Below are 24,315 nucleotides of genomic sequence, written 5' to 3'. Positions count from 1 at the left end.
TAGATTTTAAGGTTTGATCATATTTGAGTCTCTGTTTTTTGGCGGGAATACTTCCTTTGGTGGTTTATGCTTTTATCAGAAGCCTATAATATCTGGTTGTCTCTCTTTTAAGAATATTAAAATTGATCACTGTATGTAGATATTGTTGACCCTACATAGTTGTGTGCTGGTAAATGTTTAACCACTAACTTGGGGCATGTTTGAAGGGAAGAAGTTGATATATACCAATTTCCATAGTATAAATATTCCTCCAGTAGCTGGTTTTAAGCTACCGATACATTAGCTGGTCTGCAAAGTTCCTGCTGCTGCTGCTAAGTTGCTTCAGTCGTGTCCAACTCTGTGCGACCCCATAGACGGCAGCCCACCAGGCTCCCCTGTCCCTGGGATTCTCCAGGCAGGAACACTGGAGTGCCAAGTTCCTGAACATGTAGCAATTGGCCCTTGTAAGACAAGCCAGTGCCAGCACAATGCTGGCTTATCCTCCATTCACTGTGGGAATTCTAGTACCTATTGATAGTCTGAGACTAGATACATTATTTCATTGGAGTTATAAAATGGTGATATTCAAATTGCCACTCTTAATTATATGAGTATTAATTAGAAGAGTCCCATAAAGAAGAAATTTGCCTCACTTATTTGATACCCAGATACAGAGTTCATACAGGAAAGGCAGGATAAAGTCTTCATTCATCCTCCACCTTCCCTTTTCTAAATCCGTTTTCAGAATAATGAGTTCTCTACCATCTACCAAACATAACCAAATGAGTCTTTCAGTATCATTATGAATTCATAGTTTAAAAAAACGTGGTTGGTATGTTTCACTCCATTGCATTTATTCTTTCTGATGCTCAATTGTCCCATCTTTGGCTAGTTGGCCTAAGTTGAGTCTAAGTTGGCCACTAAGTCCTCTGATACAATCCTAATAGTCCTTGTTAACTTTTCTTTCTTTCTGGTACAAAGATGTTCCGAGCCCTTGTGCATTTCTTACTCAAGAATTGGAATCAGCTATTTCTCTACAGAGCATTGGTTTCTTGTAGTGGGGAATTTTATTTTGAGACCAAAATCTGGGCACTAGCCCAGCTAGCTCATTACTGTTTTTAGGTCTTTTCAATAAACAAAGGGAAATACAGATTTTTTTTTTTAAAGAGTACTTTGTGATACACACTGATATTTCCAATTCAAATCTAGAATTACAAAGTTTAAAAGAAGTTTTAAAATGCTCATATGTTCACCTGACACTACCACAACATTGTTAATCAGCTATACCCCAGTACAAAAGAAAAAGTTTAAAGTTAAAAAAAAATAAAGTACGAAGATACTCTGAAAAAAAAATGAAGTTTTCATAGGAAGACTCAAAAATAAATGAAAAAAGGTGTCACTTATTCTGAGATAACTGACGAAAATTATTGGAAACTTAATCTTGGAACATTGTACATATTTGTACATGAGTGTTGCTTCCCTATTGTGCTTATTACTAGGATTCTGCTGGAAGAAGTAAGAGTGCTCAACACATATTTTCAGCTCGAGAGGATATTCAGCTCAGATTTGATCCCCTGGCATCATTTATTCTCCTTACTGACCATTGTACTGTGGTGAGTAAATTCAACTTACTATTATATATGTTTTTACTAGATTTGGTAGGTCTGATGTCATAAATAATATACTCATGTGATGAGAAAGCAGAACCTTATCAAATTAAAAGTTTAGTTGTTTGTCTAGAAGAATACAATGACTTTAAATTGATTTGAATTAAAAGAAGAGGAGACACAGACATGTAGTATCTGTTCTGAACCTGGTTCTAAGTGATGACATAAAACAGGATTACTAAGGAAATTATAGGAACTGTGCTAAATTAGGATATTTCAAAAATAATATTTCTTCCCACATAAATAATACATGCTTAATATAGAAAAATTGGAAAATTTAGAAATGAAGTATAATGAACCCCACATCATTCCTTTATCACACTAACCATTATAACCATTGTATTTCTCATTATAATACTATTTGTTTATTTTTCTCTTATTTACATTTGGATATAAGTTTTTACTATAAAATGGTAATATACTTTTCATTCTCTTTCCATTTGATTTTTTCTACTGAGGAATTTGTTTTGATGGTTTTCTTACATCATATTTGTTTTATAAATGATGCTTATTGGCTGCATTATATTGTCATAGACATACCTTACTTTATTTGACCATTTCCCTATTGTTGAGCATTTGTTTCCAATTTTTCCCTCTACTGCAAAAATATTGCTTGTTTCTGCATTTATTAGTTTTTTGGAAATTTCTGGAAATGAATTGTTGGATCAAAGAATGGACACATTATTCTACATGCTTCATTTATTTATTATATAATTTATATAATTACACAGATTTTAAAATTATTTATTATATTCATTGTTTTTGGTCTGTTCTCCCTCATGAAAAGATAAGTCCCATGAGTGCAAGAATGTCTTTTTGGTATGCCTAACACAAGTAGACCTTCAAATAAGTATTTCTTGAATGAATAAATATTTTTATTTTTTAGTTTTTAATATACACTGTCAAACTGTCTTTCAGAGAGTCTTTGGCAATTTACAGTCTAGTTTCCTCAGATCTCCCTCTCCTGGGTATTAACATAAAATGCACTACAATGTTGAGAAGAAAATTTAAACCCCCTTCATTTCACCTCCCAAAGATAGCTTAATCTACTCTTATATCCTCACAGACTTAATGTGCATTCCTTATTATTTTAATTTACGCTTATTACTTGTGTGATTGAATGTTAAAAAAATATGCCTAATGGGCATTTGCATCTCATTTTTACAAATTATTTATTTTTCTTTTGGGGATTTTTAATAGTCACCTAGATCAGGCTTTGAAAACTTTGGTGTACTTATGAATCACTTGGAAATGTGAATAAGAGGCTGATTCTGATTAGTAGAGCTGAAATGGGGCCTGAGATTCTGTATTCCTAAGAGGCTCAAGGTGATTCCAGAGATGACCTGGGGCCCGTACTTGGAGAACAAGAACCTAGATTACATGTCTTTTTACTGTGAATTAATCTTCAAGTGAGTGATTTCCTGGTGGAGAAAGCATAAAGAAATGCAGTCTCTGTTTATTCAGCTTGTAGTGTATTGCATACTGGGTTTGTTTGTTTTTTTCACTTTTATACTTTTAAAAAAAACTTTTTATTTTATATTGGAATATAGTTGATTAACAGTGTTTTGATAGTTTCAGGTGTACAGCAAAGTGATTCAGTTATACATTTACATGTATCTATTCTTTTTCAAATTCTTTTCCCATTTAGGTTGTTACATAATATTGAGCAGAGTTCCCTGTGCTATACAGTAGGTCTTTGTTGGTTATCCACTTTAAATATAGCAGTATGTACATGTCCATCCCAAACTACCTAACTATCCCTTCCCCGCTTCTGCCTTCCCCCTGTAACCGTAAGTTTGTAACACTCTTATAAGACTTTAAATAAAACAGTACAAATTATACTTAACCTAGTACACTGAAAGTGGACTGTTTTAATTTGATTTTATGTAACTGTATGAAATTATTTAGTTTCAATGTTGGTCCAGGTATCCAAATCTTAAAAGACAAATGCTGAGGCAACTTACAATTATCTTCTTTGCCGCATCAGATTTTCAATTCTCTTTGACTGTATATTTTTCTTATATAGTCATTTCTCCTAATGATGTCATTTCCATTTGTGTTAATGGAGCTGTTTATAAAAACTGAAGATGTATCCATATGTCTGTTCCATGTTAATTTCTCTTTGTCTGCAGGCCCGGGTCATATTTGTGATGATTGTGCTGATCCAGCTCATCATTCTCATTATTTTTCGGTATCAAGCATATCCAGAGCATAAAGGTTAGTCACCATGGATTCCTTTTACTTTTAGAAGACCTTACTTTCATGCATCCCTTAATCTCCTGACTAAATGTCAGTGCAGACTGTCTTTGCCTGAACTCTGTGAGGTGCATCCTTCAAACTATCGTGCTCACTTCAAACCCCCTTTTCTGTACTATTTTCTCCAACCTTTCCAGGTCATAATGAACTTTTGTGTCTCTGAATCCCAAGAGTCCTTCCTAAGGATTAATTCTGTACTTAACCAGCCAATCACCTTGTTTACATCACAACTTCAAACGTATATATTTTCTCCTCAATCAGACTCGAGTTCCTCAATATAGGAGCTCTTGTTCAGTACTTCTTTTCTGTTTTCTACAGCACCCAGCACTGAGTTTGTGTATTTCAGACCATAAATATTGACACTTGTTGAAGTAAGTGTTCCTTATTCCTTCCTGGCTTGGATGAAATCCCAGGAACTGATTGTGGGGAAGGGGAGGACTGTAGTAAAGATTAAACCATCAGATCAGATCAGATCAGTCACTCAGTTGTGTCCGACTCTTTGCGACCCCATGAATCGCAGCACGCCAGGCCTCCCTGTCCATCACCAACTCCCGGAGTTCACTCAGACTCACGTGCATTGAGTCAGTGATGCCATCCAGCCATCTCATCCTCTGTTGTCCCCTTCTCCTCTTGCCCCCAATCCCTCCCAGCATCAGAGTCTTTTCCAATGAGTCAACTTTTCGCATGAGGTGGCCAAAGTATTGGAGTTTCAGCTTTAGCATCATTCCTTCCAAAGAAATCCCAGGGCTGATCTCTTTCAGAATGGACTGGTTGTATCTCCTTGCAGTCCAAGGGACTCTCAAGAGTCTTCTCCAACACCACAGTTCAAAAGCATCTGTTCTTCGGCGCTCAGCTTTCTTCACAGTCCAACTCTCACATCCATACATGACCACAGGGAAAACCATAGCCTTGACTAGACGGACCTTTGTTGGCAAAGTAATGCCTCTGCTTTTGAATATGCTATCTAGGTTGGTCATAACTTTCCTTCCAAGGAGTAAGTGTCTTTTAATTTCATGGCTGCAGTCACCATCTGCAGTGATTTTTGGAGCCCAGAAAAATAGTCTGACACTGTTTCCACTGTTTCCCCATCTATTTCCCATGAAGTGATGGGATTGGATGCCATGATCTTCGTTTTCTGAATGTTGAGCTTTAAGCCAACTTTTTCACTCTCCTCTTTCACTAGTATACATATCCTACTGAATGTTTTCCTGCTTATGTATATTTTTAAAAATTCTGTGAAAAAGTTCAAAAAGCATTACTGCACAAAGTGTAAATATATAAATATTTGAGGGACGCCTCAGCCTCATGTGGGAGTACCAGTATTTTTGTATAGTTATTTAAAATTCACAATGTATTTTTACTTACATTATCTTAATCTTACAACAATCCTGTGAGGTAGGTATTATTGTTTCCCATTTAAAGACTAGAAAACTGAGGACTGCAGAGTTAATGTAGGTTATCTAGTGTCTTATAGCTAATAAGAGTCTGACTCCAGGTCAGTTCTTTTCTGTAAACAACACTTCTCAATCTGACTACACCTTAGAATGTCCTGGGGAACTTTTAAAATCGCAGTGTCTACACAGTACTTTCAGTGCTTACACAGAATGTCTGTGGGTAGGACCTAAGCATCAGTATTTTTTAAAGCTCCTCAGATGATTCTAGTGTGTGGTAGGGCTGAGAAGCACAGCTCTGTCCAAAGCAGTATTTCTCAGTCCTGCTGCCTAGAATCCCCTGGGTTGCTGCCTCAACTCCCCTCTTTCCCAGGCCAACTAAATCAGAATCTCTGGAGGGTGAGACTTGGGCATGAGTAGTTTCTAAAAGTTCCCCCAGGTTATTCTAATGTACAGCCAAAGTAGAGAATCATTGCTTAAAATTTATACATAGCTGCCTCTAAGCTAAAGAATGATATATTTTAAATAAATAAATAATGATAATGAATGGATACGTAGATCAATACTTTGAGAAGTACCAGACTAGAATGAGAGATGAATGAGTAGTAAGTATGCAACACACAAAGTGAAAAAGGTCACGCATTGTCAGGCTTTGTCTGTAATTATCTGTCTGGTTGAACAGTGTTATGAGTATAAAATGAACACACTGGTCTACTAGGGAAGACCTGCCATTACTTGTATCAGGCCATCTTTCACTCAGGTGTTGCTCAGTATGTACTGAGCTTCCCATCATAGTCTTCTGATAACTGGTATATGATCAGCCGCAGACGAGTGAAATGGCTGGCTGGGGTTGAGGTTCTGTGATGCTCTAGTCTGTGGCTGCAGAATAAAGCCCTGGTGCTTTGGCTTTCTGGCACTGTATTTTAAGAGGTGTTAATTTAGAGATCTTTTAGGGATCCCTTTCAGTTGAAGTAAGAGGATAACTGAGTTAAGAGCTGCGTCACATATGGGAAGAGAATATTTGGACAGATACTCATGTTAACTTTAGATATTTATACTTAAGGTTAAATTTTGACATTTGCCTTTGAGATATATATATATATATATATATATATATAGTTTAAAAATTTATTTGATTTATAATGTTGTATTTCAGGTATACAGCAAAGTGATTCAGTTACACATATGCATGTGTCCATTCTTTCTCAGATTGTTTCCTCATGTAGGTTATCACAGAAGATTGAGTAGATTTCCTTGTGCTATACAGTTGTTGTTGTTCAGTCACTCACTCATGTCCGACTCTTTGTGACCCTATGGATTGTAGCATGCCAGGCTTCCCTCTCCATCACCAACTCCTGGAGCTTGCTCAAACTCAGGTCCATTGAGTCACTGAGGCCATCCAACCATCTCATCCTCTGTCGTCCCCTTCTCCTCCCACCTTCAATCTTTCCCAGTATCAGGGTCTTTTCCAGTGAGTCGGCTCTTCACATCAGGTGGCCAGTACTGGGGCTTCATCTTCAGCATTAGTCCTTCTGATGAATATTCAGGACTGATTTTCTTCAGGATTGACTAGTTTGATCTGCTTGCTGTCCAGGAGACTCTCAAGAGTCTTCTCCGGGACCACAGTTTGAAGGCATCAGTTCTTCGGGGCTCAGTGTTTTTATTGTCCAGCTCTCACATCCGTACATGACTACTGGAAAAACTATAGCTTTGATTACAGATGTTGGTTGGCAAAGTAATGTCTCTGTTTTTTAACATGCTGTCTGGGTTGGTCATAGCTTTTCTTCCAAGGAGCAAGCGTCTTTTAATTTCATGGCTGCGGTCACCATTCACAGTGATTTCGGAGTCCAAGAAAATAAAGTCTTGTCACTGTTTCCATTGTTTCCCCATCTATTTGCCATGAAGTGATGTGATCAGGGGCCATGATCTTAGTTGTTTTAAGCTAACTTTTTCACTCTCCTATTTAACCTTCATTAAGAGTGCTCTTTAGTTCTTCTTTGCTTTCTGCCATAAGTGTGGTGTCATCTGCGTATCTGAGATTATTGATATTTCTCCCTGCAATCTTGATTCTAACTTGTGCTTCTTCCAGCTCGGCATTTTGCATGATGTACTTTGCACAGAAGTTAGATAAGCAGGGTGACAGTAGATAGCCTTGAAGTACTGTTTTCCCAATTTGAAACCAAAACTGCTATACAGTAAATCCTTGTCGATTATTTGTCATATACATAGTGTGTTGGAATAGGAAATGGCAACCCAGTCTGGTATTCTTGCGTTGAAAATTCCATGGATGGAAGAGCCTGGTGGGCTAGTCTGTGGGGTCGCAAAGAGTCAGACACGGCTGAGCACGCACGCATGCACACATTTAGGTTGCTTCCATGTCTTAGCTACTGTAACTAGTGCTGCAGTGCACCCAAACACTGGGTGACCTTTGACATACTTTGATATAACTTTTGGACGTTTGTACATTTGGATACTAAGTCTCATGGAAAACAAAGACTTGATCATTTTTTGAGCATAGAATATTTGTGTGTGTGTGTGTGTCTTACAACTACACCATTGCTTTAAACTTCCTACCCTCTGTAATTCTAAGTGAAATGGCTTACCAGAATTCCTGCCAACTGCTGATTTAAAGTAATGTCATCCATATTACAAATGATTTGCTGAAGATGTAGTAGATAGCCATTGGAAGTCTTCTAGAAAACATTTTAAAGAACCTGAACTTTGAATGTGTTTACTGGAGTTTTCAAATTTATTCTGTTTAGGACCACCAGGATTTATAAATTTGACGTCATTTTCCCTTCATGTCTTGAGCAAACTAGATATCTCCTACTATTCTGTGTTGCTGCTGACCCTGTATACAGTGCTGGGTAAGTCATTCGGAAACCTGACATTGTGGAAAATTCTGCCAAAGAATGCATTGAGAATTTTAACATTAGCCATTTAGGTTCTGGGGAGCACAATGACTGGCACATGGCTTCTTCATTTCCTGGGGCATGATCTTGGGGAATACAGTCCTTTCCTAACTTAAAGGACATTTAATCAACAGCAGGCTAACTTAAGGGTGCTGAGAGGACCATGACAATTAGTATTTGTGTAGAAACTTAATAGAAGATAGAAGTTCAGCTTAAATGTTATCTCCTCAGAGCAGCCTTTGATCACGTTAAAGCTTTGTCCTCTGTTTCACCACACTTTATTTCTTTCATTACTTTGTCAGAATTTATGAATGTTCCTTACTAAGAGTTATTTAGGAGTTAATATATCCTTAGTCTATATTTTATACTTTCAGTCCATCTTTGGACTTTTATTTCCTTATTAGTTACTCCCACCAGAGAACAGAAAGTAGTTAAATAAAAATATGACTCTTTACAATTTTGTATAACAAACAAGTTATATAAATTCCTCCCCTTTGGAGGTTGGTTTCCTTGTTAGAAGATGGGTTGAGGCTGTTTCAGACACTTGTTTTCCACTAGGACCAAAGCAAGTGATTTGCTTCCTGACTGTAAAGGGAAACATTAGAAGAGGAGAAGTTGTTCCATTTTTAAAGGTTGAAACTTAAACTAAGATGTATCTAATGGAGTATATAATATATATATATCTGAGAAAATTACCTGTGACTTTTTAAAGTTGAACTCTACTCTTACCAGCAAATGATAGTATTGCATTTTGAGAAGGGAAATCCGACTGTCCCTTAATCACTCTTGACAATATAGTAGTTCCAGAAGCCTGCACATTGAGAAGGAGCAGTAAATAATAACAGGGAGTAGAGAAAAGTCATTCTGGCATTGCAGATGAAAAAATAAAGAAGTGAGTTAAGCTATGAACATGTTAACCCTGAGTATGTAGTTGATGTACAAAGTAAGGATTATGGGTCAGCAAGAAAAGGATAAAATACATTCATTAATAAGAGAGATAAGAAGTACATTTTAGAATGATTAAAGTGGTTGAAGTCTTATTGCTTAAAGGAGTAAATTTCAGTTATCTGGAAAATTAAGTATGGTGTCTTTGGAGTATCTTTTTGCTTCTTAAAGGAAAGCTAATGCATTACTGCAATAGAATCTTCTAAAATTTGTGAATGTACTCCAGTCTGTTTCTGGAATCTATTCCAGATATAGCACTTAGGCAATTTTATAATCTAGAGAAATAGGGAGCAAAAGAGCAAATAATTGGTTAGCTGGGATATTGGGTACAACAGAGATTAACAGAGAAGAAAAGCTTTGCAAGTAAATGCTTATAGATGACTAGTCTCATATTTCTTCATTAGTCCTAGAATGTATCTTGTGAATGTGTGTAATCAGAATCATAGTTATATAAATTCCTTTCCTATCCATTGCCTCTTTCAGGCCCATGGTTTGTTGGTGAAATCACTAAAGGCAAATTGGGCTGCTGCTTTTCCTTTGGGATCTTTGTTGATGGACATTTCCTACAAGGCAGTGTAACGTTTATAGTTGGAATTCTCCAGGTAAGAATTCAGAAATACAATTTAAGAACATCTTGGTTTTGCTGGACTAATTGCATAACAATTACAAATTATATCCAAAATCCAAAGTTAAATACCACAGATCATGTGTCCTAACCTACCGGCAGGGCAGTCTTTAGTATTTGGTGTTTTATTTGTTTTTATAGTGCTTTCCAAGCTCTTTCTTCCACCACTCTTGTAAGCATCTAAAATAAATTTTTGGCAGGAGGGTTTATAAGAGGTGAGAGAGGTTTAGGTTGTTTGTTTGTTTCACTGTGCTTTTTCATCTACAAACAGTGAAAGAAGAGACTTATGGTAGAATAAATGATAGACTTCAGGGTAAACCAAAATTGGTTATGATAATGAAGAAGGAAACTATTTCAGAGGGAGGAAAGGAAAAATAGACACACAAGAAAAGTGGATCAGTTACCCAGTGGAAGCTTTCTAGCTGTCTTAGCAGTTCATTTGTTTCTGAAAACACTGATATATTACATTTGGATTGAGGTTTCTTTAGAACAAACACAAATAAAAAACCCAGACCTGTAGCAAATCTCTGTAAACAGGTTTGAAAACTGTTTACCTAACAATTTATTTATTTATTGTTCTTACCTAATGGGGCTAATGGATCAAAATCTGAGGTGATGATCTGAAGTTTTATAAGAGATCCAAAAACATTGTTCAAAATGAGTTCACTCCTCATAAGAGGGCAGTAAAGCATGATCTGCAGGGTTAGAAACAGACAAGTAGGGAAGGTCTCTGCCTAGTGAACACTAACCACAAGCCAGAATATTCTGTTTAGCAGCATTTCATATGGGATGAGATCCAGGTCTAGTTCAGTTTTCTATTATATAGATGGAGGCTGTCTTTCAGGAGCATCCTTCAGTTCAGTTCAGTCCCTCAGTCATGTCTGACTCTTTGCAACCCCATGGACTGCAGCACGCCAGGCTTCCCTGTCCATCGCCAATCCCCGGAGCTTGCTCAAACTCATGTCCGTCAAGTCGGTAATGCCATCCAACCACCTCATCCTCTATCATTCCTTTCTCCTCCTGCCTTCAATGTTTCCTAGCATCAGGGTCTTTTCCAGTGAGTCAGTTCTTTGCCATTAGGTGGCCAAAGTGTTGGAGCTTCAGCTTTCACATCGGTCCTTCCAATGAATATTCAGGACTGATTTTTTTAGGATTGACTGGTTTGACCTCTTTGCAGTCCATTGACTCATTTCTGTCCTTCAGACCTCAGAGAGCCCATCTCCCATTGCCCTGTAACCAGTTATTTTCTTCATTGAATTTATCACCATCTGTAATTATCTTCCCTCTCCTCTTTTTTGGGGGGTGGGTTTCCTCTTTTCTGTACTAGAATGTAAGCTGTCTGAATTATCTTTTCTGACTTGTTCATCAGCATGTCCCTTGCCTAGAGCCTTGCACAGTGCCTGCCACATAATGAGTGCTCAATAATTATTTGGTGAATGAAAACTCATATTGTAGTTATGGTTGGATTATAAATCTTAAATCTTCTAGTTTGTATTCTAGTATTCATTATGTTACTTCAATTACAAATGCAAAGTAAAGAAAAAATACTGATATCCAAGTTCCCCCCTCACTCTGCCAAAAAAAAAAAAGTACTGTATATGTGTGTGTGTGTTTGTACATAAACATATATATTCATTTCTAAACTTAAACATTTGAGAGCTTCAACAGAAATGAAATGACACTTGCCTTTAAGATGAACAAAAGGATGCAGGCAAATAAACAACTAACCACACAAGTGTGATTAAAGCATAAAGTATCAGTTAACAAGAGAGAAAGCAACATATTTTTAGTAGCCACCAATAATGTGTTAGTGAGACCTGACCCCACCAGGGCTTAATAAGCTAATGGTTCTATTCTGTTCTTTCCAGCTGGTGTTTTTTAACATCCCCTTGATGGTTTACCTGTGTTGGATTTTGCTGCAGCGGTGCTTTGGTCACAGCTTCAGGTCTCATCTCCGTCAAGGAAAATACTTGAAAATTATACCTGTTCACCTACTTATGTTACTGCTGTACATCTGGCATATTTATTCCTGCTACTTTCTTCATGTGACATATGGCACTCTAGCTTTATTATTCTCCCCTTTACGGACCTGGTTGACACTGGTGACACCTGTTCTCATTCGTTGTGTTTGGACACTGAACTCTGCTGAGCTTGGAACCTTCATAGTGCAGTTAAAAAGCCACTTGAGCTCCTGAAGTCTGTATCTCCTCATCCACCTCTGTAGCCCAGGCCTCTGCCTCAGCAGCAGGCGAAAGGCCAGTATTGATGGGCAAACTTCAGGGACCTGCTGTTCTTTGGACACCTGGGAGTTGGGGGGATTACCTACTACTGATTCTTGCAGAATGGACTGCAGAAAATTCTCTATATAATGCCATGATTCCCTCCTTCCCCAAGAAGGTAAAGGGTTGATTTACTTTTGTGAAGAGAAAGCTTTTATCTAGGAGATCCACAGGGCAGGGGCTGGTGGATATGGGAGTATCTGAGGCCCACTCAGTGTTTTTTAGATACCTCATGTAAAGTACCTAGCACAGTGTCTGGAACTTGGCAGCCTGTAAGGAGGCCACTTTAGGGACAGGGAACGTGCAATCTTGGACCTGACCCTGACTACCCTTGATTAGTTCCTGTTTTCAACAGGATTATGGGCTCTCTGCTTCCTCAGTCGGGGGTGTTTTCAACTAATCAAATACCAATAAATGAATGATGAATAGGAAACAACCCCGTCTGGGTCTTGCCTGCGTCGCTAGGCGCGGGAGTGAGGCGGAGCTTTTGAGAGCGGAAGGGGCGTGGCTGTGCTTCCGGGGCGGGACAGGTTGTTGCCGGAAGCGAGACCGTGGCTTGGAAGACGAGCTGACAGCAGTGCGGCTCCGGAAGCTGTTGTGGGGGCTTAGTCCGCTGGCTCCTAACGCGGTACTGGGATGGAGAGCGCAGCTGTATCTGCAGCCCCAGACCCCACCCTGGATCCGCCTCTGGAACAGCTTCGGCACTTAGCCGGGGAGCTGCGGCAGCTGCTTCCTGGAGTGCGGGGTGAGCTGACGTAGTGGGGACGGGCGACCGCAGGGGCGGGCTTGGGTGGGAAGGGGCCAGGCCTTGGCGGCCGCGGCGCCGGGTCCGGGCGGAGGAGGTGGGGCCGGGAGGTCGTTCCGCTTACCTGTGCTCTTTCGTTTGTCGCCGCCCGGCCCACACCCCGCACCCACTAGTCGGCGAAGCCCAGGAAACCACCAAGGAATTTGATCGGGAGGCCTTTTGGAGAAGATTCAGTGAGTGCTTCTCCTATTGGTGACTGCTGTCTCTCATCTCTTCCCTACTCCTTTCCTTCCTGCTTCCCCCCGCCCCAGCCTCTCTGCGGGGATACTTACCTATCCTTGGTACTTCCGAGGTTGAAATATAAAACACTGGTTTTTGGAGGTGTTTTTGAGACGTCTCAGCGGGCATGGGTGGAGAGGGAACGCATTATCTTCAAAGTCCGTGCAGCCGTTGCAGCCTTGGCCTTTTGGCACTAACATGTTGGCTCTTGCCACCTGCTCTGTCACCCCCCCAGATGAGGCAGCTGGGACGGTGTCAAGGGAAGCCACGACTCTGACCGTAGCCTTCTCTCGACTTCCACTGCCATCTCCACAGGTGGGCTTCACTTTTCTAGAATTCTTGTGCTGCTCAGTATTCCTTAGGAAGCCTCTCATTTTCTTCCCACCTTTTACACTCAAATCTGGGGATTTAATTTCCTCATCTGTCGAGTAAAATGAAGGTTCTCGCACCACAGGATTGTTCTGAAAATCAAATTGTCAAATGCAGTAGTTGTCATGGGGTAGATGGCTCTTCTAAATATTGGTTCATTCTGAGGTTCATCCTGGTTACTTCCTTTCTGACATTTTTAAAAGTACTTTCTATTTGCTAAGTGTTTTCACACACATGATCCCTTTCTGACAGATGAACAGACAGGCTCAGAGGCTCAGTTTAAGGTAGATAAGTAGTGGAGCTAGGACTTAAATTAGGTTCTATCTGATACCTTTTCTATTATACTACATAATACTCTTTTGTACTGAATTATTTTTATACTTAATTTTAATAATGTAGACAGTATAAGGTTCAAAAGATATCAAAGTTAAATGTGCTAAAAAGTTTATATCTCCTGTCTCTGGTTCCTTTTGTATTATTCCATATATATGGCTTCTTTTTACACAAGTAATAAGTGTTTCTGTTGAGAAATCAGCTGGTAACCTTATGGGAGTTCTCTTGTATGTTATTTGTCACTTTTCCCTTGTTGCTTTTAATATTTTATCTTTGTCTTTAATTTTGGTCAGTTTGATTACTCTGTACATGCTCAGGACAGTGGTTTTTTCATTCATAGATGAAAAATTAGAATATGGCTTTATATGAATTATATATATTTGAATCACAATTGCTTTCTTAGGATCTCAGCACATTAATTCTGCCAAAAAATGGGTTGTTGTTGTTGTTTTTTTTTAATTCCAGTCCTTACAACGTGGTATTTTTACAAAGTTATATGTTTGGATGTTGAAACAATGTCAAATTGGCCTAAAAGTTTCTAAGTACTCTCAATCTTTGTACCTATCCGTCTCAGACTGGTAACAGATCATTTATGGACTGGCATCAATCTGTAGATCACATTTTGCATAGCACTGGTTTGAAATTTAGCAGAGCAGTGAGGACAAGGAAGATAAGGGAAAGCCAGTGACTACCTAGAAGGAAAATAGTCAACATTGAGCATTGTAGAGTCCATGCTGATTTCCTTTAGGTATACTGAGATTCTGTTAGAGACAGACAGAGGCAGAGAGATAGACAACTGGTTAATGGTCTAAGATAGAGCTGACAACTTTTCTGTAAAGGGACAAATAGTAAACATTTTAGGCTTTGCAGCCCAGCTACTCCACTCTGCCTCTATAGTGCGAATACTATTATAGACAATATGTAAATGCATGAGTGTGGCTGTGTCCCAGAAACATTTTATTTGCAAAAAGTGGCAGTGAGCCTGATTTCGCCCTTGAGCTCTAGTTTGCCAACTCCTGGTCTAAGATATGGTGAATATCTCAAAGCTGATCACAGATATCTTGGGATATAGAGTATCAGGGATGTTTTTCCTACAGTTTCTTCTTGTCTTACTGAGTTTCTGCTCAGTATCTGGTATCCAGCTAACTCCTCCCTGGTATGTGATGAGAGCAGTACAGGGCCTGATGCATAATAGAACTTCAGAAAATGTTTGATGATGCTGTACAGATGTCTGCTCTTTTCCCCTGTAGATGGCTTGACCACATTGATCTAATCCATTTCTTTTTTTCTTTCTGAAATTGGTTTGTCATCTCATAGGAAACCCAGAGGTTCTGTGAACAAGTGCATGCTGCCATCAAGGCAATTATTGCGGTGTACTATTTGTTTCCCAAGGATCAGGGTAAGCCACTCCATACACATAAGTGTTCAGTTTATGGGGTAGATCTTTGCTAATGTGACAGCTTATGTCCTGAGAATTTTACCTTTTCCTCGATTTGATCATGTAATGTAACTTTCTCCCATTAAGTGCAGGCAAAGGTAGTTATATAAGTGACCTCCATAAGTAAGCCTTTCTGCTAAAGTTCAGATACTGTGTTCTCATGTCCCCTGCCTTACCGACTCTTAACATTTTTAATTCTCACTGGCTTCTCCATCTCTTATGGATTATAATCACCACAGATACTGCTTGGTTATCAGTGCCATCCCCAGGCTCCTCCTCCTCATCACATGCTGTTTCTGAGCTCCCTTATAGGTTAAGTGGCCTCCAGCTCTGCCTGTATCTTTGTGTCTTGATTATTATCAGGTTACAATTATAAATGAATACCTGTTTCATGGAACTTCAGGGTTACTCATGTGGTTTAAACTTGAAGTGTTTTATCCACAAATGTCAAGAAATCACTATTTTAAAAAATATTTATTATTTTATTTATTTGGCTGTGCCAGGTCTCAGTTGTGGCAGGTGTGCTCTTCAGTCTTTGTTATGGCGTGCAGGGTCTTTAGTTGCAGCACGTGAACTCTAAGTCGTGGCATGTAGGATCTAGTTACCTTACCAGAGACTGAACCCTGGCCCCTGCATTGGCAGCGTAGAGTCTTAGCCACTGGACCACCAGGAAAGTCCTAAGAAACTACTTTTTAATGAATGAATACATGCTGTCATGAAACAATTTTGTTCCAGATCTCTTTTGGAAAATACCACTAAGGAATGGTGGGAGGAGCAAGCAAATAACATGGGGATACAACACATTTTGTGTTGGCACTCCGGTTAAAGCACGTGGGTGCACATTAACTCAAATTCTGTAGGGCTTAGATTCTCGGGAAGACTTTCCAGGCTTCTGGAAAGACGAACAGGCTGCTTAGTCTTTGGGTCTGGCTATAGGCATCACCCTGCGGAAGCTGGTGCGGAGCGCCACTCTGGACATCGTGGATGACATGGCTCAGCTTGTGGAAGCACTTTACATCAATCCAGCTCAGAGGTAGTGATGCCACAAGCTGGAGTTATTGGGTAATGGGGTTCTTTGCTTCTGGGAGGGGGGAAAAAGTCATTTTAACAGCAAAGTTACTGATAACTGAGATTAATGACCCATCAGGAAGGACCTTTGAAGGAAACAGGAACCCAGGTTATTGATATATCCTTATTGATTCCTTTCAGCAGCCCTGAGAACCTGATTTCCTACAACAGTGTCTGGGATGCTTGCCAACATGTACCTCAGATCCCAAAAGGTGGGTGAGAGTGGAGAGTAGACGTTGACTCTGCTGGCCAAAGCTGACAGACCTCACATCTAGCTGCCAGTTTTGTAGTAGTGTGTATTTTTACTTACCTCAAGAACTTAGTGAAATAGGTGTAGTTTATCACCAACATGAAAAGATAGGTATTAATTCTTTTTGCCAGTCTTTTTAGTTCACATAACTTCTAAATTCAAACACTCTCTGGCTGTGGCTCTGTCTCTTGTTGAACAGATGTGGTTTTCTCTTTTGGTCCTGCCCCAGGGGCAGTATTCTGGGGACACTGAAGCAGTTATGGGGTAGAGCCTGCTAGGCCAAGAGCAGTGGTCATCTAAGGGTACCATGCTGAGAAACATCATGTAACTATTATATTTCTTCCTATGGTGAATGACAGAAAGCTTTTTAGCCCCCCTGTCTGGGCACCCAGAGGATGTATATGAGAAGAATTTTACATTCAACTGCTGCCCTTGTTCTTGGCACTCCCTTCAGATGAGAACACTGTTGCTTTTTGCAGCCTCGAGAATTGTTGGGATTCTCCACTAACTGTAGTGCTTCTCATTCTTCACTCATAGATAACAAAGCTGCAGCCCTTTCAGTGCTGACAAAGAGTGTGGATCTTGTGAAGGATGCACATGAGGAGATGGAGCAGGTGAGAGGACCTCTTTCTTTGATGGTCATTGGAAGGCCACTCTGTGTCTAGTAGATGAGGATTGGTTATAAAGAGAGAAGATGTGTCAAGCGTGGACCACGTGGGTCCCCCCTCACTCCCATCCTCCATCTCCCATCTCCCCCCGCCCCATGTGGGGGTTTGATTTGTACCATTCCTCTCTGTTCCATTGCTGCACTAGGAGAGTTAGAACAGCATGTGTGAGGTGATTCAGCTCTGTAGCCATTTAGGGAAATAGCTGGCTGAAGTTTGGGGACAACTCAGACATGATGCTAAAAGTATTAATACTTTTGTTTTGTTTTTTTTTTTCTGGCATTCACATATATCCTGTTGTATCTTAGGCTGTGGAAGAATGTGACCCTTACTGTGGCCTCTTGAATGACGTTGAGGAGGACAGCTCTGACAACCATGTTGATGAGGATATATTGGGATGTCCAAACAATCGGGACTCATATTGGTCAGAGGAAGACCAGGAGCTCATAATCCCATGCCTTGCCCTGGCAAGAGCATCTAAAGCCTGCCTGAAGAAAATCCGGCTCTCAGTAGCAGAGAATGGGAAGAAGGATCAGGTGGCCCAGCTGGATGACATTGTGGACATTTCTGATGAGATCAGCCCTAGGTAAGTGTGACCTGTACTCAAAACATGCCAGCAGCAGCATTCTGATCTCAACTTGTGCCGTCACCTGAAGGTTTTTCCCCATCTTTTTGTTTTGAAAGTTTTCAAACCAGCAGGAAGGGTTAAAAAGTATTGTAGTGAGTACCTGTACTTCCATCTAGGTTCACCTGTTGTTCACTTTTTTTTTTCTGTATTGGTTTATTTCTCTGTAATTACATGTGCCTTTTTAAAAACTGAAATAGATGTGCTATTTTTATCTCTGAACCATTGGTGAGTAAGTTGCAGATATCAGTGATGTTTTTCTCTGAATATTTCAGCATGTATTTCCTAAGAATAGTTTTACTCTTAGTATTACATTGAAGAAATTCCCATTGAATATGTGTTTGTGTGTGATAGTCGCTTAGTCATGTTCGACTCTTTGCAACCCCGTGAACTGTAGCCTGCCAGGTTCCTCTGTCCATGGAATTCTCCAGGCAAGAATACTGGAGTGGTTTGCCATTCCCTGACGATAAAGATTATACTGAATATAATAATGGTATCTAATATTCAGATTTCCCAAATTTGTCTCTAAAACGTCTTCTATAGCTTGTTTGTTTGTTTTTTTAATTCAGGGTTTTGTCAAGGAGTCATACTGCATTTGGTTGTCTTCTCTTTGGTATCTTGTAACTAAAACAGTCCCTGTCCTTTTTTAGCTTTTTTTGTCATTGACATTTAAAATTTTTTTTTTATTTTCTTGACATTTTTAAAGAATCCAAGTCAGTTGCATTGTAAAATATCCAGCAATCTGGATTCATGTGGTTGTTTTCTCATAATTATATTCAGGTTAAACGTTTTTGGCAAGAATATCACTTAGTTGAGCGTTTCATGCTTTTCATTGCATCATACCGGAGAGGCACATGGTATTAGTTTGTCCTGTTTTTGGTGGTACAGCACTAACTTGATTGCTTGATTAAAAGTGGTACCTACTTTAATGGCATTCAGGGATGAACCCTGGCAATATCTGTTATTAAACTTATGGTTTCAGATCCAAACATGTTCAAATGAATTAATAATGTCCCATCCTACTGGCCAAGGGAGTTCCCCCCACCCTCAACTTCTTAGTAAAACAGGGTATGTATGTGTTCCATAAATACCAGTTGAATTGGTTATTTATTGGTTGCCCAGTTTAAGGAACTGATGCATTTCTGGGAATTATTTCCTCACTCGTTGCATCCTTAGTTGTGTCCTGGAGACCACCTAGTTGAGCTTTGTTCCTTCTTGGTTAATGGTTATTTTTTCTTTCTCCCTTTAGTGTGGATGATTTGGCTCTGAGCATTTACCCACCTGTGTGCCCTTTGACTGTGCGAATCAATGTAAGTACTGCCTTTGAGGGAATAGCTGCAGACCTAATTGGTAGAATTTCAGTAATCACTGGTATTTCCTTAAACTGTGGGGAATATGTTTATCTGTTACACTTGGATGTAAGTACAGTAGTAATGTCACCATGTGTTTGTGCTTGATAAATATTTATTGAATTTGAATTCTGACAGCAGTGAGCTCTGACAGTACTGTCTCTTCCATAACCACTTGGGTAATTGTTAAGAAAAACCCAAAGACCTTAGAGGGGCTTCCTTGGTGGTGCTAGCAGTAAAGAATGCACCTGCCTGTGTGGGAGACTTGAGACATGGTCTGATCCCTGGGTCAGGAAGATCCTTTGGAGGAGGGCATGGCAACCCACACCAGTATTGTTGCTTGGAGAATCCCATGGATGGAGAAGCCTGGTGGGCCACAGTCTTGGGTCGCAAAGAGTCAGACACAGCTGAAGTGACTTAGCATGCACGCACCCAAAGACCTTAGAAAACCATGCCTTGAGAGAAAGTCTTAATTAGTACAGTGCTTTGGGATTCTTTCAACGTGAAATTACAAGTTTCTAATTTCCAGTATAGGCCAAAATAGGTGAATACTCTATTAGAGTATTCTAAGCAAAGAGTTGGACACGACTGAGTGACTGAACTGAACTGAACTGAATAGAGAATACTATAATACAAAATATTAGAATATATTTAATATCTATTCTAATTCTATATTCTCTGTTCTAATATTGACATATTTTGTGATCTAACCATGAGTGGTCATGAATGGTTAAGCTCTTTATAAAAATCTGATTTTATTGTTTTCTTTGAAGTCCTAGGTCCTATGCTAGAGTTCTGTTCTCTTATTTTTTATAAACTTTAAGTTATTATGTCTCATTTTATTGGAAAGAGAAGTAAAATTGCAGATAGCTTATATTTTACCATCAGATGTATCAGTCCTAATAATATTTGGTAAATTAGATTGTGGAAATTATTAATAGAGTCATCAAATGTATCTTCACAATGTGGAAACACCTTGGAGTAGAATTAGGATATTTTTGGACATTAACTTTTTTTTCACATTCACTTTTAAAAAATTGACTTCTGAAGAAATAGACATCCTTAGTAATACGCCATGTCAGTTACCTAAAAGTGTTTTAAGGAATGCATGGTATATTGGTAGGATACATACATCCTCATGTTATCTTGTTATTGGCATTCTTAAAATTTTAAGTTTTTTAAAAAAACCCAGTTGTTTGTGCTGTATATATCCTGGACTATCAGCAGTTAGGACAAATTTAGGTTATATTTTTCCTTTTTTTGTTTTCTTAAAAAAAATTTAAATATAAAAAAGCTTATAAAGATGCTATGGCAGCAGTATTAATAAGATTTTGCTAAATAGAAAAGAGTCCATGATCCTGCCACCTAATCAACATTTTTGTTTTTGATTGTTTCCTCCAAGGTTTTTTTTTTAATGACTTTGTATTACTTGAGTATTAAAATACTGTAATATTTTAACTTTGCTCCTTCCTTTTGTCTCTTTCACTTTTTAAAAAATGACTTCTTGTCCCAGCTCTGCTGATAGTTCAGGATATGTATAGCAGAAACAACTGTTTTTTTTTCTTTTTTTTAACTTACGAATTTTAAGAATACCAGTGACAAAATAACATGAGGATGTATGAATGCAACCAATGTACTGTGCATTCCTTAAAATTGTTTCTAGGGTAAACTGACATGATGAATTGCTAAAGATGTTTATTAAGTCAGTTTTTAAAAAGTGAATGTGAAAAAAAAGTGGGGGAAGAGAGCTAAAGTATTAAATATTTTAATATTCAAGTAAAATATTTTAGCTCTTCTCCCCCCTCCCCTTTTTTCCTTCTTTGCATTTTTTTCCTCCTTTCCTTTTTTTCCCCCTAAATATTTGTTTTATTTGTTTGGCTGTGCTGAGTTTTAGCTGCACCCCGAAGTATCTTCCGTCTTTGTTGTGGCATGAAGGATCTTTTAGTTGTGGCCTGTGGGGTCTACTTCCTGACCAGGGATTGAACCCAGGCCCCCTGCACTGGGAGCTCAGAGTCCCAGCCGCTGGACCTCCAGGGAAGTCTCCTCTTCTTTCCTTTTTGTGGTAGGGCTCAGGGTGAGTAACTTCTCTTGTTTCTTTTTTTTTCTAGTCTGCAAAACTTGCATCTGTTTTAAAGAAGGCACTTGAAATAACAAAGTGAGTATGAAGACTTATCCCCAAATAGCTTTTTGAGAATAAGCCTGTACAGCCATTCTCAACTCCCAAAGCCCCATTTCAAAGAGTAGAAAGTGATTGTAGTGTTTTCTTTTCAGCTTTGCTTATGGAGCAGCTGAGTTTCTGCAGAGAAACTTGCCATCTTTTACTATAGTTTTCCCTGTGCTCCCTTTTGAGGATAGGTCTTTTCCTTGACAGTATAATAAATTTAACTTCTCTTTTTCCCATTGCATTTGCAGAGCAAGTCATGTGACCCCACAGCCAGAAGATAGTTGGATTCCTTTACTTATTAATGCTGTTGATCATTGCATGAACAGAATCAAAGAACTCACTCAGAATGAAGTTGAATCATGAATTTTCAGGCTCATTTGAACTGTCTTCTCTTAGTGTCACGGTCGAGCTCTGATGTCTGCTTTTAGAATGGAGCTAGGATGCTTTCTGGATTGGAAGGGAGTTCCTATCTATACTTACTAAGAGACACAATTACCAAAGTTTGGTGATTAGGCCAAACTGGCAATTATTTATAAACCATATGAGTATGATATATTTTTCTGTGCTAGATACAAAAGACAATTACATGAGTTTTTGTTATTGAGTTGCCTCTCAGAGATCCCTGGGGAAGCTGCCTTATTCCCTATTCAATAAAATGTGTCATTGTCAAAGATATATTTTAGCATGTTACTGAATATAATTATTCTTACCAGCAAGTTCTTTTGAATGTTATTCCAGTTTGTTCCATTACTGTATTGGTATTGAAGGGCTTCCCCAATGGCTCAGTGGTAAAGAATCTGCCTGCAATGCAGGAGACGAGGTTCGCTCCCTGGGTTGGGAAGATCTACTGGAGAAGGAAATGGCAACCCACTCCAGTATTCTTGCCTGAAAAATTCCATGGACAGAGGAGCCTCACAACTGAGCACACAAAAGAGAGTTCTGTTGGTACTGAGCTTGTGAAAATTATTAAGTGTGTTAGTTGCTCAGTCACGTCTGACTCTGCGACCCCATAGACTGTAGTCTGCCAGGCTCCTCTGTCTTAGCGATTTTCTAGGCAAGAGTACTAGAGTGGTTTGCCATTTCCTTTTCCAGGGGATCTTCCCAACCCAGAGATCAAACCTGAGTCTCTTATATCTCCTGCATTGGCAGGCAGTTTCTTTACTGCTAGTGCCACCTGGGAAGCTGGAAAATTAATAAAGTGAAACCTTATTTAAAATGGAGTCGAGAGGCCAGGAGGAGGAGCTCTCACACAGTGTTACTCTAGGTAAATAACAGGAAGGATTGTCAATTAGAGATAGGAATGGTGTACATTTATCTCCTACAGGAAATTGACCCTAGCTACTAAGCTAATAAGAACCCCTCATCACCCTGAACTCTCGCTTTCCTCCATGAAACTTTGTTCAAAACAACTGCTCCCAACTTCCTCCCTTTCCCTCTGTTTGTGGGACTTGGCTGTGGCTTTTACTATAGCTGGCTTGACACTAATTGCAGTTGTTTGTTGTTCCCAAATAAACCCCTTTTGCTGGTAAAATAACTGGCTGTTTCATTTTTTAGGTCAACAAGCTCAGTTGTTAGGTTTGTTCACCGTATTGAACAGACTTATTTTCCTTATACATATTTATATTGTTTTCTGTTTTGTATTGCCTGTCCCCAAATGTAAGTACAAAATTTTTATAAATCAAAAAAACTTGAATGTATAAGATTATAGAGTTTATATAATATTAAGGGCCTCTTCAGTTAATCCTGCAAAACCATCACCAGTTAATTATATTTTTACATCAGTCTGGAAGATCACGTATTGGAAATCAAGGTAAACCTGGAAAGTAACATCTTAGAAAGCAGGGTATACAGTGCTATACCTGACTAGGCCTTATGCATTTTCTATAGGTCTCCACACTTCTACTGGGCATCCTTTGTCTTGTATAGATGTACTTCATCACATCTGCCCATCTGACATCCCCATGGTCTCTTTAGGTGCAATCAGCAACAGTAGCTGTCCTTTTTTTTATTCCCACCACCACTTCTTTTTTTTATGTTCACTAATTTGTTATATTTTTTAGATTCCACATGTAAGTGATATCATACAGTGTTTATCTTTCTGTCTGACTTATTTCACTTAGCATAGTAGCCTGCAAGTCCAGCATCCATTCTTTTGAGAGAACTGTGTACTTGAGGCTGAAATTCTTTGAGTCAGGAGTTTTAATTTACTTTCATAAAGTGCCATTCTGTACTTGTTAACAAGTATTACAAAGAAAAGGAACTAAAACGGAGAGTATCAAAGCAACAAAATGGAAACAATGAAAAAAAATTAACTTTGTACAAAAGGAGTCCAGTTTTTTTTATAGGTCCTATTTTCTTTATACTTAATAATTGTATATTTCTCTACTGGACCAAATTCATGTTGTTAACATCACACATCACACTTGTTTAATATTTAATCTTTCATAATACTCAACTCTAATAAGGATTTATCCATAGCTGATTATTGATCATTCTCCACTCAGGTCTTATGCTGTGTATTTTATAACTTTCTTTAGTCATCTTTGGATCTTTAAGGATTATGGTCAGGGATGGCATTGATCAATATAATCTTAGGATTGTCTAAAAATCATATTTTTAGTTAATATTGTCCCATTTCATCAGAAGTACAGAGTGCTTTAAATATTAGGTTATTTTCCTTACCTATGAATTAATTATGTATTAATGAATAGTAAATGGTTATGAAAATCCCTGAACTAAAAAAAAACTTAATTTACTTATCTGAATACCTTTATAAAGCCTTTTTAAAAAAATTCCTCGAGCCCAATAGTTTCTATTTTAAGACAACTGGTCTTCATAGATGCTTTGAGCTGGGGTGACAGAAATGAGTGCTTTTTCTGTTGATTTCTGAGAATATAAGTTTTTTTGAGGTGGGGAATCTAGTTTTGTTCTTGGTCCTCTCCTGCTCAACCTGAGCAGAGAATCATTTGTCTGATA

The 24,315-nt window shown here is 38.8% G+C and overlaps 2 protein-coding genes across 6 annotated transcripts in view; both read left to right on the top strand.

Moving 5' to 3' along the window:
• Positions 1-12,487, top strand: part of TMEM62 (transmembrane protein 62) — a 45,270-nt gene extending 32,783 nt beyond the window's left edge. For all 4 annotated transcript variants that reach the window (XM_044925141.1, XM_044925140.1, XM_006066174.3 and 1 more), the window contains 5 exons: positions 1,479-1,592; positions 3,779-3,863; positions 8,056-8,160; positions 9,634-9,752; positions 11,644-12,487. In XM_044925141.1, coding sequence (XP_044781076.1) covers positions 1,479-1,592; positions 3,779-3,863; positions 8,056-8,160; positions 9,634-9,752; positions 11,644-11,970 — 750 coding nt within the window. In that variant the 3' untranslated portion in view covers positions 11,971-12,487. The remainder of the gene's footprint in view (positions 1-1,478; positions 1,593-3,778; positions 3,864-8,055; positions 8,161-9,633; positions 9,753-11,643) is intronic.
• A 58-nt stretch (positions 12,488-12,545) lies between these two features.
• On the top strand, positions 12,546-22,014 carry CCNDBP1 (cyclin D1 binding protein 1). 2 transcript variants are annotated; one of them, XM_006066176.3, is made up of 11 exons: positions 12,546-12,799; positions 12,973-13,032; positions 13,314-13,393; positions 15,098-15,179; positions 16,155-16,251; positions 16,431-16,498; positions 17,074-17,150; positions 17,510-17,787; positions 19,076-19,136; positions 21,284-21,330; positions 21,588-22,014. In XM_006066176.3, the coding sequence occupies exons 1-11, from the start codon at positions 12,691-12,693 to the stop codon at positions 21,700-21,702; spliced, it is 1,074 nt and encodes a 357-aa protein (XP_006066238.1). In that variant the 5' UTR covers positions 12,546-12,690; the 3' UTR covers positions 21,703-22,014. The 2 variants fall into 2 exon arrangements, with proteins under 2 accessions (XP_006066238.1, XP_006066237.1); XM_006066175.3 differs by having other exon boundaries at positions 16,428-16,498.
• Positions 22,015-24,315: the final 2,301 nt, after the last annotated feature.

This window comes from Bubalus bubalis, chromosome 11 (genome assembly GCF_019923935.1).
Source record: "Bubalus bubalis isolate 160015118507 breed Murrah chromosome 11, NDDB_SH_1, whole genome shotgun sequence".
Classification (NCBI taxonomy): domain Eukaryota; kingdom Metazoa; phylum Chordata; class Mammalia; order Artiodactyla; family Bovidae; genus Bubalus; species Bubalus bubalis.
The sequence above is the reverse complement of the archived record's forward strand: the minus strand, read 5'-3'. Positions and strand labels throughout refer to the sequence as shown.